Below are 16,516 nucleotides of genomic sequence, written 5' to 3'. Positions count from 1 at the left end.
GCACTTGCCCCCTTTCCTTGTTCTGCCTTTTACACAAGGATTCCATATTTGGGCTTCTTTGACCCTGTCAATCTGCACTGGACTTAAGGGAGGGAGGACTTCCAGTCTCTAACATCTGCCCTCAGCCCATCCTCCCACCCCACCCCAGGGACATGTCCCAGCCAGGCTCTGCCCAGAATCCCAAGCCCCCCAGCCTCCTGGAACAGCCCTGAACCTTGTTGTCTCATTTCAGGCCCTGGGGTCCCTGCCCATGGGCATCCTGCCGAGTCCTCCCGGTGCCCGGCCCCCAGCGCCCTGGCCCCTCGGTGCTGCCTGCGGCGGGAGCTGCCAGCTTTTTGGAATTCCTAATGCTCCTGGCCCCGGTGATTGGCTGCTCAGCTCTGACCCCACTTGGGCTGCCGCCTGGTTGGATAAAAGGGGAATCTCCTTGGGGCTCCAGAGCATTAGACACCGGAGGGGGCACCTGGGACCAACTTCGCGAAGCGGGGAGCCCGGCGGGGGGGTGGGGGGAGCAAAAGACTTGCGGCCTCAGCCCCTCCAAAGAGCCGGGAGATGACGGGGAAAGCGGGGGAAGCGCTGAGCAAGCCCAAATCCGAGACAGTGGCCAAGAGTACCTCGGGGGGCGCCCCGGCCAGGTGCACGGGGTTCGGCATCCAGGAGATACTGGGTTTGAACAAGGAGCCCCCCAGCTCCCACCCGCGGGCTGCCCTCGACGGCCTGGCCCCCGGGCACTTGCTGGCGGCGCGCTCCGTGCTCAGTCCCGCAGGAGTGGGCGGCATGGGGCTGCTGGGGCCCGGGGGGCTCCCCGGCTTCTACGCGCAGCCCACCTTCCTGGAAGTGCTGTCCGACCCGCAGAGCGTCCACTTGCAGCCGCTGGGCAGAGCGTCGGGGCCGCTGGACACCAGCCAGACGGCCAGCTCGGGTAGGTGAGGGCGAGGCTGCCAGGCTGCCCGACTGGGGGCGAGAGCCGGAAGCCCCACGCCGTCGGCTTTCGCTTGCACCTCAAGGCCTCCTCCCGGCGCAAAAGTTCGCGCCAGGCCGAGGGGTCGCAGCTCCTGCCTGGGGCCGGCGCGCCCGGGGCCGGCGCGGGGAGGATGCTCCCGGCGCCCGCCTGGTTTCGGCCCCGGCGTTTCCGGCCTCCGCGCCCTTCTCTGGTCCCCGCGTCGGGCCCCGCTCTGCCGCGGCGCCGGGTGGGGGCCCCACCGGAAACCCGGCTTGGGGTGTCGGAGCCTGTGGCGCGGGCTGGGGGCCTCCAGCTCCGCAGCTCCACCGCGGCCCCGGCCTCCCGGAGGACCCGCGCTCCGGAAGCCGATTCTGTTCCGCGTGCTGGCGGCCCAGGAAGCGGGTGCCCGCTTCGGCCCCGGCCCTGGTATCCAAAGTTGTTCCTTGCTCTTTTTCTCCGTTCCACAACGCCCACGTTGGTCAGCTGGGGTTTATTTTTCACCCCACGAGCTTGGACACCCTGGCCTCTGCGGCGGCAGGAGCGGCCACCATCCGATTCCACCTAAACGCCACAATCTATCGGATGCCAGCGCCCGGCGGGTTCGGGGGCCCCGGGATGACCCCACCGCGCCCTCCCTGGACTGCTTTCCCGGCGGTGCGTCCCCACCCGCGCGACCTCCGGCTCGTGCTCGCGCTCGGCACTTCCCCCGATTTTTCGTTATCTTTTTTATTTATTTATTTATTTTTATTTGGAGGGGCAACGAAAAGTGGCGCGTCGCAGTCTCTCCGGTCTCGAGCGGGGGCGCATTCTGCAGGCACTGGAAAAGGGGCTCTGCCGGGGGAGACTCCAGCGCTTCCCGGCGCCCAGCTTCCTGCGCCCCGGCTCCTCTTCCCGGGGCCAACTTACGGGCCCGGGGCGCCGGGGCTACAGGCGCAGGGCAGGGCGCAGCTCGGAGATCCCCGCCCGCCGGCCATGCGACCCACTGAGGCTGCCTCGCTCCACCGCCGTCCCTGCCCCAAGCGCTTTGGGGCCTTTGCCTCTCTTACAACGAAATCGGTTCAAAATCTCCGGATTCGGGGGCCGGCGTGGGTAGAGCCAGCCGGGGCTGAGGGATGGGGCCGACCTTTCGGAGGGCTCCCCCGGCAGGCAGAGCAGGCCCCCGCCGCTCCCGGAGGCGGCCCGTGGTGGGGCCCTCGCGGGCTTCGGGCGCCTGACATCCCCGGGCGCTGCCGAGCGCGCCCCCCATTCTGCCGCATGTGCCTCCGCCCGCTTTTCAGATTCTGAAGATGTTTCCTCCAGCGACCGAAAAATGTCCAAATCGGCTTTAAACCAGACCAAGAAACGGAAGAAGCGGCGACACAGGTAAGGCCCCTGCGGCTCTTTCTGTTACTTCTTCTGCTCGCCCACTCCCCGTCAGATCCTGTTGGGGTCGGGTCGCTCCAGCCCTATTCTCGCCGACTCCTGAGTTGGAAGTCCAAGGCTGCTCCAGGGCCGGGGAGACCAAACGTTGTTTGGAGACATCGGCCCGGGACCCTGGCGTCCAGCCACACCGGGCGAGGATAGTGTGTGGCCGCCGGGGAGGCGACACGGCCCGGGCTTTTTCCTTCTGCGGGAGAAAGGAAAGGCCAAACCAGGGCCGAACTGGAGCCAGAGAGGGGCAGGCGGTCCCCAGATTCGATCCAAGCATCAGCGCCTTCGGAGGACCGCGGGGCAGAGTGGCTCGCACCTCCCGCCCAAGCCGGCCCCTCTGCCCGCTGCCCCCTGGCGCGCATTCCGCTCCCGCGGCCCTGTCCGCTCTGCCACACCCCTAGCCTTCTGCTCCCACCGCGCCGAACATCTTGGGCGCGATCTAGCTGCACGGGTAGAAAATTTTCGTTAGGCTTCTGCTCTTTTGTGATCCTGAGAGGGTCTCTTCCCTTCTGTGAGCCCCAGTTTCCTGGTCTGTAAAATGGGGAGGGAAAGTGTGTGGACTGGATGATGCCACCAGCCCCAGCTGGAGCCGAGTGGGCTACATTGGGGTACCCGCTACAGAGAGAATTTTAAAAAATAAGTCTTCAAGTAGGCATTACTGGTACAACTTTAAAATTCAATAGGTGCTGAAAGGTATGTCCTGAAAAGCAGCCCCCACCCCCACCCCAGACCCTCATTCCCTTCCGCATCCACACCACGGCTACTATAGTTCCTTGTAGAAATTCATGAGGGGGTTTTAGGGAAATAAAGAAGTGAGAACCAAAAATCTGCCTGACTTTCTGCGAGTGCTGCTTCCAGATTCCTTCCCTGTGCTTACCGGCCAGTCTGTTTCCCCCAATCTCTCTCTGCGCCCCAGTCCAGGTGGGGTGCCTGCAAGGTTCCTGCTGGCTCAAGGGACATTTCTCCCCTGGGGAGCTCCCCTGGCTGCCATCCACTCCATCCTCTTCTCCCCAATTTGTTCCCAGCCTCTTTGCATTCTTTCTCTGGGCACTTTTCTGCATTCCCGTCTCTCTTAGCTAGCCCTTGGAAACTCCCCTATTGGCTCCCACCTTTTAAAATGGCTCTTCCTGTCCTCTAAGGGCCCAATAGGTTTGGGCTGGAATGAGGGTGAACTTCGACTTGGTTTCTCAGTGACCTCGTTTATTCGTTCCCTTTAGGCAGTGTTTTTGTTGTGTTTAGCTTTGTTTTATTTTAAATGGAAACATTGATCCTGGGTCATTTTTTTTTACATTCATCCATCCAACAAATATTCATTAGAGTGTCTTTTACGCACCCTTCTCCTGCGGGTCCCAGGGTGCGAGATCCTGTCAGCTTCCCCGAGCAGGGACAGGGACGGGGACCATGGAGGGGGGACAGGTCAGAGCTGGGGCTGAACTGCTTCTGTGCTGGTGTGGAAACGGGAAGAGAGGTTCACACAGCAAGGAGAGTCCAGGAGAAACCATCCCCTGGGCATCGGAACAGCGTTTCTGCTCCAGCACATCTCCTTGTGTGGCAGCTGGACTGGCTGACCTCTAGCCCAAAGTCTCTGCTTAAGGCTCCTGACTCTGTCCTTCCATGACGCTCTCCCCACTGAGGAGATGTTTGGGGGTTCCCAGTGAGACAGCGCCACCCCCACCTGCCCTAGGTTTCAGGTGATTTCTGGTGTATGAAGAGAGCAGATCATTAGAGACATCAGAACGGCTACTGATGGCCGGTGCAGCTTTTAATTAGTTAAAAAAAAAAAAAGTTTTTTCCTGAGCTTCTCTCATTTGGGGATTTCCAGGTAAGAGCCCCCGGATCTGGTAATGAGAGATGGGCATCTCTTTTTCTCCCGGAAACACGCTGGGCTTAGTAAGGGTCGGAGACGGGAGTAGGGATGGAACAGCTGCCTTGGCAGTCTCTCGGATTCTGCTCATTCTGCTCGTCTGTGCACCGGGAAAGCACAGCTTCTCTGCAGACAGGATGCAGTGGGCACCTGAAGAGTGTGGGGCTCTGCGTTAAGCCAGGAGCAGGGTTCAGATCACATTTTGGGATGCAGGAGCCCCCTGGAGAGGAGGGTTTCCTTAGCTCTGAGGCAGGAATGAGGGAAAGTTTGGGGGATTCGAGGTTTTGATTTGTTCTGTTTTTTCAATGAGAGTTCTCTCAAGCAGAGGCTGGTACTTGAACGGCTCTAAACGACCGCTCATCCTCTCCCTTCTTTGGCTTTGGCCAAACCACGACACCTGTGTGCCTCGGTTTCCCTAGCTTTGAGAAGACTTACATGCTTTGATTGTTTATTTTGACAATCTGTTCAGGGGCCCTTCAGTAAGTGGCAAGAGCAAAATAGAAACCAGCAGATCTTCAAAATTGTGAAGAATTCACTTTCTGTGTACATAAACATTCCATTCCTCCCTCCCAAGAGAATAGGAGAAACAATTTAGAATCAAGCCAGTCATTTTCTATAAAGGGCAGAATCTTTCTTCCTCACACATCCCCTGCATCTTCCCCCAAGATATGAAAGCCGACACCAGCACAAGGACCCAATGGGGCTTACACGTGTACTTTTTCCTTGTGTTGGGTGAGGGTGAGAGTGAGGGCATCAGTGAAGGATTCTAGCCCCCTGTGCTGGTCCCCAGGGTCAGATCCAGGGGCTCAAGCTAAGAATGAACCATTTTTACGAGCTGGGTGTGTGGAATCAGGGCTATCTTGCCCATTGATTGATAAGGGTACAGGATAAGGGTCACCTGGAAGTGGGTGAAATTAAGGTCTGAAAAGAGAAGAATTGGTGCCTGTCAGAGGGCGTGTATGGTTTATGGGGAACAGGGGGTCTACGAAGCCCCTGATGTTGGAGGTAAAATTTTGTGCTGGAGTGTATTCATTTGCCCATTTTCCTGGGGCAAAAGGATGTAGCTTTTACCGGATTCTTAAAACAGGTTAGGACCCTAATAGGTCAATGTAGACGGCTCTGTGGGGAGTGGGGGTTGCGCAGGCGGGCTCTGTCACAGTGACCTGAATGGGATGCCCCCTTGATGAGTGGCTGAGTCTAGGTGTGAGCTGCTTGGAAGGTGCTCCTTGTCTTCTGAGCACAGGAAGTGGACGGGCTCCGAGGGCAGCTCTGAGGAGCTAGTAGACCTGGCAGCAGGGGAGGGGCAGGTGAGGAGGGCAAAGTGTCGGGGTGCGTGAGGAGGTGGGAGAGTCAATTCTCAGCTGTTCAAGCTGTTCCGTTCCATTGGACCTTCTGGTGGGTCTTTGAACGTGGGTGTCATTTAAAAGATAAACTACTGTCTGTGCGAGGAAACTGGGAAGCAGGTCCCAGTAGGCCTGAAGGGTTTGTTTATCTGGTGAGTCCCTCACTCTGTGCTTGGGAGGAAGAAGAAGGGCTTTCTACAGTTTTCTGAAATTTCTGTCTCAACACACTTTCTCCCAAATCACTTCCAGAAAGATTCCCAGTATGAAATGTCACTGAGGGCTAAAATAATGTCCTCCCAAGAAGGGTAGTGGGGGTCCTCAGCCTTGAATGAAGAAGAGTCTAGAGGGTTAAGCTACGAGTGTGTGTGAACATATGTGAGCATGAGTGTGAGAGTGTGGGGTGTGTGTGTGTGTGTGTGTGTGTGAGGGAGTCTGTGTCTGATATGCTGAGCCAGCCCTGTGTTTCAGGTCTGTCTAGGAGGCATGGAGGAGTGTCATTCTGTCCTCCCTGGACCAGTGTCCTTCAGTTTCTGGATCCTGAGTGTCTGGTTTTGCTCCCCTTAGGACAATCTTTACTTCCTACCAGCTAGAGGAGCTGGAGAAGGCATTCAACGAGGCCCACTACCCAGATGTCTATGCCCGGGAGATGCTGGCCATGAAAACGGAGCTGCCAGAAGACAGGATACAGGTAACAGAGCCCCAGGTCCCTCTCTCTCTTTCCACACTCTCTGAGGCATTGACTGCCCCAGGCTCCTGGATACCTGTGACCCCATCTCCCACCCCCCTGCTCTGGGTCCTTGTGAAGAATAGTCCAGTTAAGCTGACAGGTATTTGCTGAACACCTACCATGTGAGGTGGGCACTGTGGGGGGTGGGGGGACAAGAGACTCAGATGATGTGGCTGGCCTGCTGTTCCAGAATGTAGGCTTCCTGAGGAGTATGGCAGGCAGACCGTGAAGGGGCCTGTGGTGAGACAAGGTGTTCTGGGTGGGTCATGGGTTCTAAGGGGGGGGTCTCCGTTGTGGCAAATAGCTCTTAGGTATAGCTAAATGTCTGCTCCAAGGCCAGAGGTGGGTAGGAGGGGAGAATGGCTTCTAGTCCTGACTCCTTTCTGTTTCCCTTCCTTCTGCTCCCCTGACTCATGAAGAAAAGGTCGCCCCCCCCTCTTTCTGTCTACTCCCCACCACCTCCATTCACCTGAAACTCCTTCCTCTCACAATCAGACAACTGGCCCTGCCCAGAGCTCCTGCTCGGGTCTGGCCTGGGATGTGGCTGGGGACTCTTGTCTGCAAGTATGGTTCATTAAGCCCTTCTCCTCTCCTACAGTTTTTTTTTTTTTAAAGATTTGATTTTTAAGTAATCTCCACACCCAACATGGGGCTTGAACTTACAACCCCCAGATCAAGAGTCGCATGCTCCTCTGAGTCAGCCAGGTGCCCCTGTCCTAGAGACTTCTGCGTCATAACCAACCACTGGTCTGGACTGGGATGTTCTCAGCTGTGCTGGGCACAGGGCTCCCTTTCATCAGCAGCAAGACCTTTCCAAGGTCAGAACCCCCCTCACTAGGCAGGACTGGGTCTGCTTAATCGTTTCTCTGGGAGAAGATGAAGTCTGATGATTTTCTAGGTAGGGCTTCCATGAGTCAGAAGAAGCGAGTGGGGTAGAAGGAACATTTCCAGAAGATTTGGGTTTGCCTTAACTGAATCACATCCTTAAGTGAAAACTGCTTCCATCAGTGGAATGGTCCAGAGCAGTTCACTGCTAAGGCTGGGAAAAGTGAGGGGGAGCGGGGGTCTCGACTTCCTGAAACCCCTCCCAGTCAAGAACCCTTGGAGGTGGGACGTGTGTTGGGGGGAGAACCAGATGAGTTGTGGGTTGCTTTGTGTTCTCTCACTGGACAACCAGAGATTTAGAAATGAGACATGAGCTATTTTTCCAGAAGAGTCTTCCTCTCTCCTGGAAATCTATTAGGAATTTCAGCCAGTGGCTTTAGACATTGACACTAACAATAAGCTCAATTATTCATAAGCAGATTATCTGTTTGGTGCGTTATCCATGGTGGCCTAGATCCATCACCCCCCCACCCAACTGGGTTCCAGTGGGGTAAGCCTGGGGTGTTGATTCTGAATCGCATGTGTGTGTGTGTGTATGTGTGTGTAAGCCAAGACCCAATCCAGTCAATGTGGAGTGGTAACCCCTACCTGGCCTCTGTTTGCACAAAGTTGGCCATCACAAGTGGCCGGGGTGGGGTGGAGAGCTGAGAAACTCCCCTGCTGGTAGGCCTCACACTGGCACTGCTGACCAGTAGGAAGGAACAGCTGCCTCTTGCGGGGGGTGGGCCCGATCTGTTCAGCCATGGTGGTGGTGGCTGGGAGTGCGTGAAGGATTCTGGGGCTCTTGCTCAGCTATTACTGCATTGCCACAAATGCCCCAGTAGGCAGATGCTAGGCTTCTTTAAGTCGCCTGGGGGTGGGGCCAGGGGGCATCTGTCGGGTGGAGTCTGAAGCCACAGGAGCCAGCAAGGAGGAGCTAGGCATGGAGTCAGTGGATGGCCCTGGGACTTCGAGGACTGCAGATCTGGGAGAACGGAGCTGAGAATGTCTCAGAGTCTTTGAGCACCACAGGGTTCTTTGGCTAAATGCCGGCTCCAGAAGGTGCATGTGAGCTGTCACATAGCCTTGCCCAGGTGGCCCGGGAAAAGTCTCAGCATGTATCTGCAGCGATCACAGCTGTCCTTTACAAATCAGTTTCCACGTGCCGAGTGTTCTGAACGCACGACGTGCACAGGAGAGGCAAGTCTGCGTAGTGGTTAGGGACGCTGTTTCAGAGCCAGACACATCCTGGCTCCACCGTTCCCAGCTGGGTGACTGGACAAGTTACTTCAACCTGCAGAGCCCCTGATTCTTCATCTGTAAAATGGGGATGATGGTGACCCCCGCCCCTGGTGCAGATGCCGTGAGCCACGGGTCATGTGTTCTGAGAGATGCCTGGCAGGTGCCCGGTGCTCGCTCGATCTCAGCACTGATCTCATTTAGTCCTGGGGACAACCCAGGAAGCAGAAGCACAGCAACTGACCCAAGGCCACACAGCTGGGAAGCGGGGGGGGCACCGGGCTCTAACTCAGGTCTGCATCGAAAGCCCACACGGTCACCACCTGCCTCTTGAGTTTGAAGCCTGTGCTTTGACTTGAAGCTGGGGGAGCAGAGATGGCTGGAGGCCAGGTGGGGACCTGTATCAAACCTTTTTATAAAAATAACCATTTCGTGAGTAGCAGGCATTGTTCTCAAGAAAAAACCTCAAAAACTCACTCCTAAAAAATTATTTTTCGAGTGGACAAATTCTTATATATAAGTTCATGGCTTGGATACCCTGACTAGTGCTGTTCATGTCTGCCTCTTTTAAAGGGATCCCTGTCCACGGATAGGGAACGAAGTTTGAAGGGATTCTATTCCAGAAGTTAGAAGATATGCAGTCTCTCAGCCAGGGACGTTTATTAGCATCACCGGGCAGCTTTTGGAAGCACCCATGCCGGGCTCCCGTGCCCGGCCATTCTGATTTGATTGCTTTGGCATGAAGCCTTTGGCGTCTGTATGTTTTTAAAGCTCTCCAGTGATTGCGGGCAGCCGGTGTAAAAACGCTGGGTCAGAGGCTCTGTAAAGGAGTTTCTGCATTTAACGTGGTTTAATATGAGTGGAAGGAAGTGGGGGAACAGGGCAGGATGAGGGACAAGATGCGCAGGGTCAGGGGCGCAGGGAAGGATGCTGCCTGGGCTGCTGGGAAATGTGGGCAAAGCTGCCCCCTACTGGACATCAGAGGCTGCAGCAAGGACCGGCTTCTCGGAGCCTGAAGCGGGGACGGCAAGGGAGATGCTGAAATATGGTGTCAGGAATGCTGAGCGCATGTGGAGTGTTAAGTCATTAAATCATTACCGCGATGAGCTCAAATTAATCAGCTTCCAGCCCGAGGAGAGGAAGGAAGCCGGGTGAATGTGATGGGACCCGCCACATGGCTGACAGAGCCAGGCCTGATGGTAGGAGGCAAGATCGGAAGGCAGGGCCTGGGGAGGCGAGCGACAGGAATGTGCAAAGAGCATCCATCCTACGAGATGTCTCCTTGAGGGGGACAATCCTGGGAGGACCACAGAGGGCCTCCTGCGAGGCCTTTGAGGGAAGGAGCCCTGGGTACGGTGTCCTGCAGAGATGCCAGGATGGGAGCTGGCAAGACAGGAGCTGTGTGATGACAAGAGAGGCCATGGGCACAAGCACAGCTGCTCTACCCTCACCGTGAGAGAAACTGCTGGTTGCCCGCTCTGCTCCAAGTGCGCCCGGTGGCAGGAGAGCACCTGTTGGGCAAGTACCCCTCCCCAGGTCCCGTCTATCCGTGGAGGCACAATCTCTTGCGACCCTCGCTGCCAGCTGTGGAGGCTCCCGCCTGGCCAGCTGCTGGCAGCCAGAGGCATCCTACTGTGTGCTGTAGGGCGCCACCTCTGAGGGGCAATGCAGGAACCCAGACTCTTTCCCAAGTTGGAAGATCCACCTGGAGTGCCAAATCTCTGACCCTTGGTGTCACTTTTGGGTCCCTTCTCAGGCCCTCGAAGCCCTGACGTGTGAGGCAGGGCTCTGGTCCCCACTGCGGCCTTGACGCAGCTTCTGCTAGGAGTGCCAGGCTTGACTGTCGCGGGAGAGGGGCGGTCTCCTGTAGAAAGTGGGCAGCCAGGAAAGGGAAGGCGCGAGGGGCCGAAGGAATATTTGGGGCTTGCCAGAACCAAGAGACCAAGTAGGGAAAAGGGCCTAAATGCTTAGCAGGAATCTCAAAGGTGGGAGATGGGAGGACCTGGCTTTATGCAAAAAAAATGTCATTGAGCATTTGCTGGAAAGCAAAGCCTCATCTTGTTGCACGTTTATCCACAGAATTCATCCAGCAGCTGGTCAGTGTTTTTTAGTTCTCATTATGTGCCAGGCATTTTCCATGCACTATTATAGTTAATTTTTATAACAAACCTTCAAGGAGGCGGTATGACAGGACAGATGAGGAACCGGAAGCTCAAAAGGTCAAGAAACGTGCCCAAGATCACTAAGACAGTTGGAGGCAGGGCAAGGATCTCCAGCCAAGGCCTTCTAGCTTCCGATCACAGCCAACGTGCAGGGAGCGTTGGGCACTGCATGCCTGTTCTCTCGAATTTGAGCCTCAAGGGCCTGGAATACATTAGAAATGTGCTGAGAGTGGCAGGGGCCTCCCTTTGGCCCTCTGGGTGCCTAAAGGGGAAACAGAGCCTAGCTGTATTAAAATCGTCCAGCTCGAAGATTGGTTCTGTCCCTCTGCCCCTCTCCTGGAGTTATTATTTGTCAGTCCAGCCTTGCTAAAGGGCCTGCGCAGGAGGCCAGAGGGGCAGGTAATGCTGTTGATTAACCCGCCCTCTGGGCAGACTCCCCCTGGTTTTCTTTGCCTCCATTGAAATAATAATAAGTAGCACTTTTTGGACACCTTCTATGTGATAATCATGGGTTTTAGGAACTGTCACTTATTTCATTAATCCTCAAAACAACCCTGAAAAATAGGCATTATTTTATGTTCGAAGAGACTGAGACAGAGAAGGCAAGTAACTTGCCCAAGATCACACAGCAATTTTTGCCGCAGCTGGGAATTCCAGTTCGGGACTGTCTGACTTCAGTGCTTCTTGTAAACATCAAGTTCTGTATACGTGCCAGTTGCTTCCACGAAGGGTAGAGAAAAGCAGACATGAAGAGTGGTTAGGGTTAATGCTAATTCCTTGTACACTTCCCTCCAAGGCATCAAGCCACAGCTTCCCTGCCAACTGTCCTAAAAAGAAATTGTTTTGGCTGTCCAGGTCTCCTCCATAAATTGGAGCAGCATCTGGTCTTCGCAGAGAGCCAGGCATTCCAGGAGCCCATAAGCAAGGGTCCGCATGACTCCTGGTTCGAACGACCAGCTGGCACCAACTCCCTTGGGAATGTCTGTGGGCAAAGTCTGATCTGTAGACCAGTTATTCATTTGCCTAAATTAGGAGACGCAGGAAAATGGTTCTGTTTATAGGCTCCAGAGAGCATCTGAATCCCAAGTCTGCACCCCCTTCTTCAGTGTTCCAGTAAAGACGCAGTTTCCGTGTGAGAGCCTTGCCCCCTCCCCCAGAACCAATGCTCATGGAATCCAGAGGAAGCCAGGACCGCGCATCCTCCCAGGCATCCACTGGGGCGGGTGGGGCATCTCTGTCTTTGTATAATCCACAATCCCGTGTGCAGAATCCATAAATCCACACTGTGCTGAAAAGACAGATCTTTCCTAAGTGAGGCATCAGAACTCACTAGTGGCAAAACCCAGACCTGACTTTATGCCCTTTATTTATCCCTTTTAGCGTGAATATACACGTGTTTTGCTGCAGAAATCAAAACGAGTGAGTCTGGCTCTGGCGGGCTGCAGCAGTGCCATGTAATGTGGTATATGCGTCACCTCTTCTTTCTAAAATCCCAAACATTGTGGAGTCTGCCCATGGATTCAGTTAAAGGGCTGTGGTCTGGCTGTTTTATAATGCACTGTATTCAAGCGGGTAGGTCATCTCCTGACCAGGACGCAGATGTCTTACTTAGATTCATAAAGAAAGCCTTCCCAACACTCTGTGGTCACACTGGGTGCCTGGAAGTCCATCACCAAGGGCTTCATTCGTCTGTGTTCTCTGAGAGGTGGATGAAACCAGGAGTCACAGACTTTTATGTGGATCAGTCCTTTCAGATTTTTCCTCTATGGGAGAAGGCAGATTGTGACAAGTGGGTATTTATAGAGGGCCACCAAGTGCTACTGGGAAGGAAGATGGGACAGGACAGAGGTCTCAGACAAACCGCAGACACTGGGCTTGGCAGACAGTCAGGAGGAGAGCCTGCGGGACAGACAGGTGGCGCTGGGGAGGGATCTAAGCACAGCGTGGAGCCAGGCCAGCACGACGGGCGAGTTAGCCGGGGCTCGCATTGCTCATCGTCTCCGCTCTGTAGGCCACGAAGCGCAGCCATCCAGGGGCTTTCAGATTGCATAAACCCTTTCCTTGGCAGGGGTCACCTGTGGCGGTCTGGGTCCGGACCAGGGGAAAGGCCCTGCACAATGGCTCCGCAGCTCTCTAGGAGGGCCCTAGCAGGAACGGCAGGTGCCAAACCCGGTGGTGGCAAATGTGCAGCTCGCTGCAGGCGGAGCCATCCAGGCTGGATCGAGCGATCGTTTTCTATTGGGGGTGGCGAGGCCCGGGAAGGATTGGGCCGCGTCTCTCCCATTTTTGTAGGTTCCTGGTTATTTACAAACGGAGAAATTTCAAAACAGGGTTACACACATTTCGGTCCATTTAAAGGTGTGCATGGACCGCGCGGTCTTTCCGCAGCCCCGCAGAGCCTGTCTGTGACCACTTGGCTCTTATGAGGGTCGTCGGGAGGCGAGGCAGGACTGCCGGGGCGCCCCCTGCTGGAGGCGTCGGGCCGCGCTCAGCCGCAGACTCGGGGTTGCCTGAGGCCGCTGGGGCTCTCACTGCGCCACATAGCGGCGGCGGCTGGAACAGCGGGGGCGCGCGGATCCGAACACCCGCCCGGGCCTCCCGGCGTCCGAGGCAGCAAAGGGTTAAACTGTCAGCGGCACGATGTTAAACAGGTGTCAAAGGCGCCCCATATATCTGCAGATTGAAATCAAATTCTTTGCCGTATAAAAAGATAAATTACCCAGGCGCTGCCGCGCGTCCCACTCATCACGCCAGCGCCAGACGGCAAGCAATTTTTTTTTTTAATGTGCTAACGACCTAATCAAGCAATCAAGTCGGAGAAGATTGCAGAGTGACCCGGGCAGCCATCTGCCAGCGAGCCCCGCATTCATTTCCCGCGCCCCCGCGCTGGGGGGGGGGGGCAGGGAGGGAGCTGCCGGGGGGAAGAGGGGAAAAAATCCTAAACAAATTAACACCCAATTTTCCCCGTCTAATTAGTTAAATGAGAAGTGTTTGGGGTCCCCCGGGGAGGGGGAGCGGCTCGCGGCGCGGCTCGCGCTGCCTCCCCAGCATTAATTAGTGCGGGTCAATGCCGCGGCTCCCGAGAGAGCAGCCGCTTTAATTTCCCGTGATATTTCAGTGCCTGAGGCCCATCGATTCAAACAGAAATTAACTTATTTTTCAATCAGCCCACGGCTGCCCCTGGGGGTGACTCTTCTTTTGCCGCCTCCTGAATAGAGCTGGAGCAATTTTTCATCAAAAGCTGAAACCTCCGCCTCCGGGGGCGGGGGAGGGGCCCGGAGGGAAGGGGCGGGGGACCCGGCCGAGGCGAGGGAATGGAAATCGCAGAGGAAACTAATAGATTTTCCCCGAACCCGCCTCTGTCCTCCCCCTCATCCCCCCACTTCCCGGGGCGCCTCGGGCGTCTCGCCATCCCGGGGGTCAGGGCCCGCAGGGGCTGAGAGGGGATGGGAGGGGGCCGCTGGTCGGGCTTGGGATCCTTCCAGAGCCCACCGGTTTCTCCCCGAGCTTTCACCTGCCTGAGGGACAGTGCAGCTGTCCCTGGCGCTGGCTCCTGTCAGCTGCCGGAAGTCTCACGAGAGCTGCTTTGGGAGACTGAGAAATCTCCCTTCCCCCAAGCATGGCAGGGACCGCTCCAAGCACGGGGCAGGAGCGCTGCTGACACCCCCAGGGTACCCCATGCCCTGCACCAGTCAGCTTTGGCGTGGAGAAACGTTCTCCAGGGTGTCCCCCACTGCACCCTCCTAGGTCCCCATCCCCCCTTCTCTGCACACCAGGAGGATTTTGTCTTCCTTGCCTGACTGAGGGATGGATGCCCAGCTCCCTGGAATGTCATTCAGGGTTAGGTCCAAAACTGCGGAGAGCTGGTGAACGGAGGGCACTATGGCAAAGCAGGGCTTAGCCAGGACAGGACAGAGAAAGGAGGCTGACTCGGGTCTCCTGGGAGTGTCCCCGGGGCTTCCTGATACCCGGATGCCATACCCTTTGCTGCCTGAGTCCACCCTTGCCTGGCTTCAGGGACCGTTCAGCCTCTGAAGTTCTGGTGGAGAGGGAGCCCGGAACAAGACGCATGGCTAGTCCAGCCCCTGGAAGGAATGTGTCCCTCTGCAAGTCAGAAAAGAGATTCTGTTTATCTGCTGGAGGTGTGACCACTTGCAAAAGAGCTACCACGCTGGGGCTTCTCAGCTGCAAACCGAGGACCATGCTGGGAACTGCCCACCACCTCAAGACCCTGACCCAGAGCCCTCTATCCCATCATCCTTAGAACTGCTTTGATTTAAAAAAGAAAAAGAAAAAAACGACCCATTTCACCCATCATGTTCTTACAGGACTGGGTGCCCTCCTTCTGGGCACTCTGAACCTGGAGGAACCCTGGGAGTACCATGGAGTTGGGGAGCTTAAGTGAGGGCACCCTGCTGGAGAAACTAGGAGTCACAAGAGGATGCAGCAATAAAAGGGGTGGGGACCTTCACAGGGGGCCCACTGGAGTAAGGCCTCAGTGCCCCTCAGAACATACCTCTGCCCTGTTCGTCCTCACTTGCAGGTCTGGTTCCAGAACCGCAGGGCCAAGTGGAGGAAACGGGAGAAGTGCTGGGGCCGGAGCAGCGTCATGGCGGAGTATGGGCTCTATGGGGCCATGGTGCGGCACTCTATCCCCCTGCCAGAATCCATCCTCAAGTCTGCCAAGGATGGCATCATGGACTCCTGTGCCCCGTGGCTGCTGGGTAAGAGCCCGCACCCTCCTTGGGGCCCTGCCCCTGTGGTGAGGAGAGCGGGCTCCCTGGAGGAGAAGACAGAGCCCCGGAGCAGGGAGACCTGGCCACAGCGGCCTAGCAGGACAGAGGCACTCCACAGCAGGCCTCCTAGTCTCCCTTAGGAGGCTCAGAGGGCGAGCTTGGCCCAGGGCTTGCTGTCTATCCCCTGCGCCCCCCTACAAGGCGGCTCAGACTCTCATCCCTGTCAGGTCCCTGACTGTGGGTTCTTTTGTCCTGTGAGAAGGGTGTGGCTGTGGCCCCAGGGTCTGTACCCTCCTCTTCCCTTGGCCAGAGGTGTGGTGAATGAAACAGCTCCTCTTGGGGGTTGAGGGGACCCCTAGGGCCCTCTGGCCACCATTCTGGCTTTGCCCAAAGGACTTCTTCCCCCTGAAATCTCTCCACGTGCCATCTTCCCCCCACCTGCCCTCGGGGCCTATGTCTGGTAACAGCACCAGCTTATCTTGGGGTTCTAAGATCTGGAATCCCAGGAGGGAGGGATGGGGGAGCACATGCTGCGCTTGGGAAGGGACAGAACAGGCTGCCTGGAGGCCAGGTGCCCAAGGACCTGACCCGAAGAAGCCCCCTGCAGGCCTGGTGCCCAGCTGGCCCCCAGCCCCTGGCCCCCCTCCTGCTGCCCCGGCCCGGCCCCTGGGACTCGCGCGACTGCGGTGTGTGAAGCAAGGCTTTCTGCTTGTCCTTAATGCTGGCCTCTCTCTATCTTTGCCGTTTTCAGTTCAAGATGGCTTTCCCAGGCGCTTTTCTAAACCCGAATACCAACAATTCTTTTTAGGGATGCACAAAAAGTCGCTGGAGGCAGCAGCGGAGTCGGGGAGGAAGCCCGAGGTGGAGCGCCAGGCGCCGCCCAGACTCGACAAGGCGGAGCAGGAGGAGGGGGGCCCCGAGCCCCCAGCGGCCATGTCCCAGGAGGAACTGAGGGAGAACAGCATCGCAGCGCTCCGAGCCAGAGCTCAGGAGCACAGCACCAAAGTGCTGGGGACTGTGTCTGGGCCCGACAGCCTGGCCCGGAATGCCGAGGAGCCCGAGGCGGAGGAGGCCGTGGACGAAGACAGGCCGACGGAGAAGCTGAGCCCACCACAGCTTGAGGACATGGCTTAGGTGGAGGGCTGGCAGATGCCGAGCCCCAGGACTCTGCTCTCCTCGGGGCCTGTGGTGCTGGGAGGTGTTCTCCGAGGCAGGGCTCAGGCCTGGC

General features: G+C 56.8%; 1 protein-coding gene across 1 annotated transcript; it reads left to right on the top strand.

Annotated features, from left to right (window-relative positions):
- Nucleotides 1–552: 552 nt before the first annotated feature.
- Nucleotides 553–16,516, top strand: VSX2 (visual system homeobox 2). The gene is made up of 5 exons (XM_040641276.1): nucleotides 553–922; nucleotides 2,221–2,305; nucleotides 6,125–6,248; nucleotides 15,096–15,276; nucleotides 16,097–16,516. The coding sequence occupies exons 1-5, from the start codon at nucleotides 553–555 to the stop codon at nucleotides 16,420–16,422; spliced, it is 1,086 nt and encodes a 361-aa protein (XP_040497210.1). The 3' UTR covers nucleotides 16,423–16,516.

This window comes from Ursus maritimus, unplaced genomic scaffold (genome assembly GCF_017311325.1).
Source record: "Ursus maritimus isolate PB19 unplaced genomic scaffold, ASM1731132v1 scaffold_25, whole genome shotgun sequence".
Classification (NCBI taxonomy): Eukaryota; Metazoa; Chordata; class Mammalia; order Carnivora; family Ursidae; genus Ursus; species Ursus maritimus.
Note: the sequence above shows the minus strand (reverse complement) of the source record. Positions and strands in the feature narration are given on the sequence as shown.

What these genes read in the sequence shown, in the direction of transcription:
- VSX2 (XM_040641276.1), top strand. Translation starts at nt 553, where the DNA reads ATGACGGGGAAAGCGGGGGAAGCGCTGAGCAAGCCCAAATCCGAGACA. An exon ending in CGGAAGAAGCGGCGACACAG is followed by an intron (nt 2,306 to 6,124) that starts GTAAGGCCCCTG and finishes TGCTCCCCTTAG; the next exon opens with GACAATCTTTACTTCCTACC. An exon ending in CTGTGCCCCGTGGCTGCTGG is followed by an intron (nt 15,277 to 16,096) that starts GTAAGAGCCCGC and finishes AATTCTTTTTAG; the next exon opens with GGATGCACAAAAAGTCGCTG.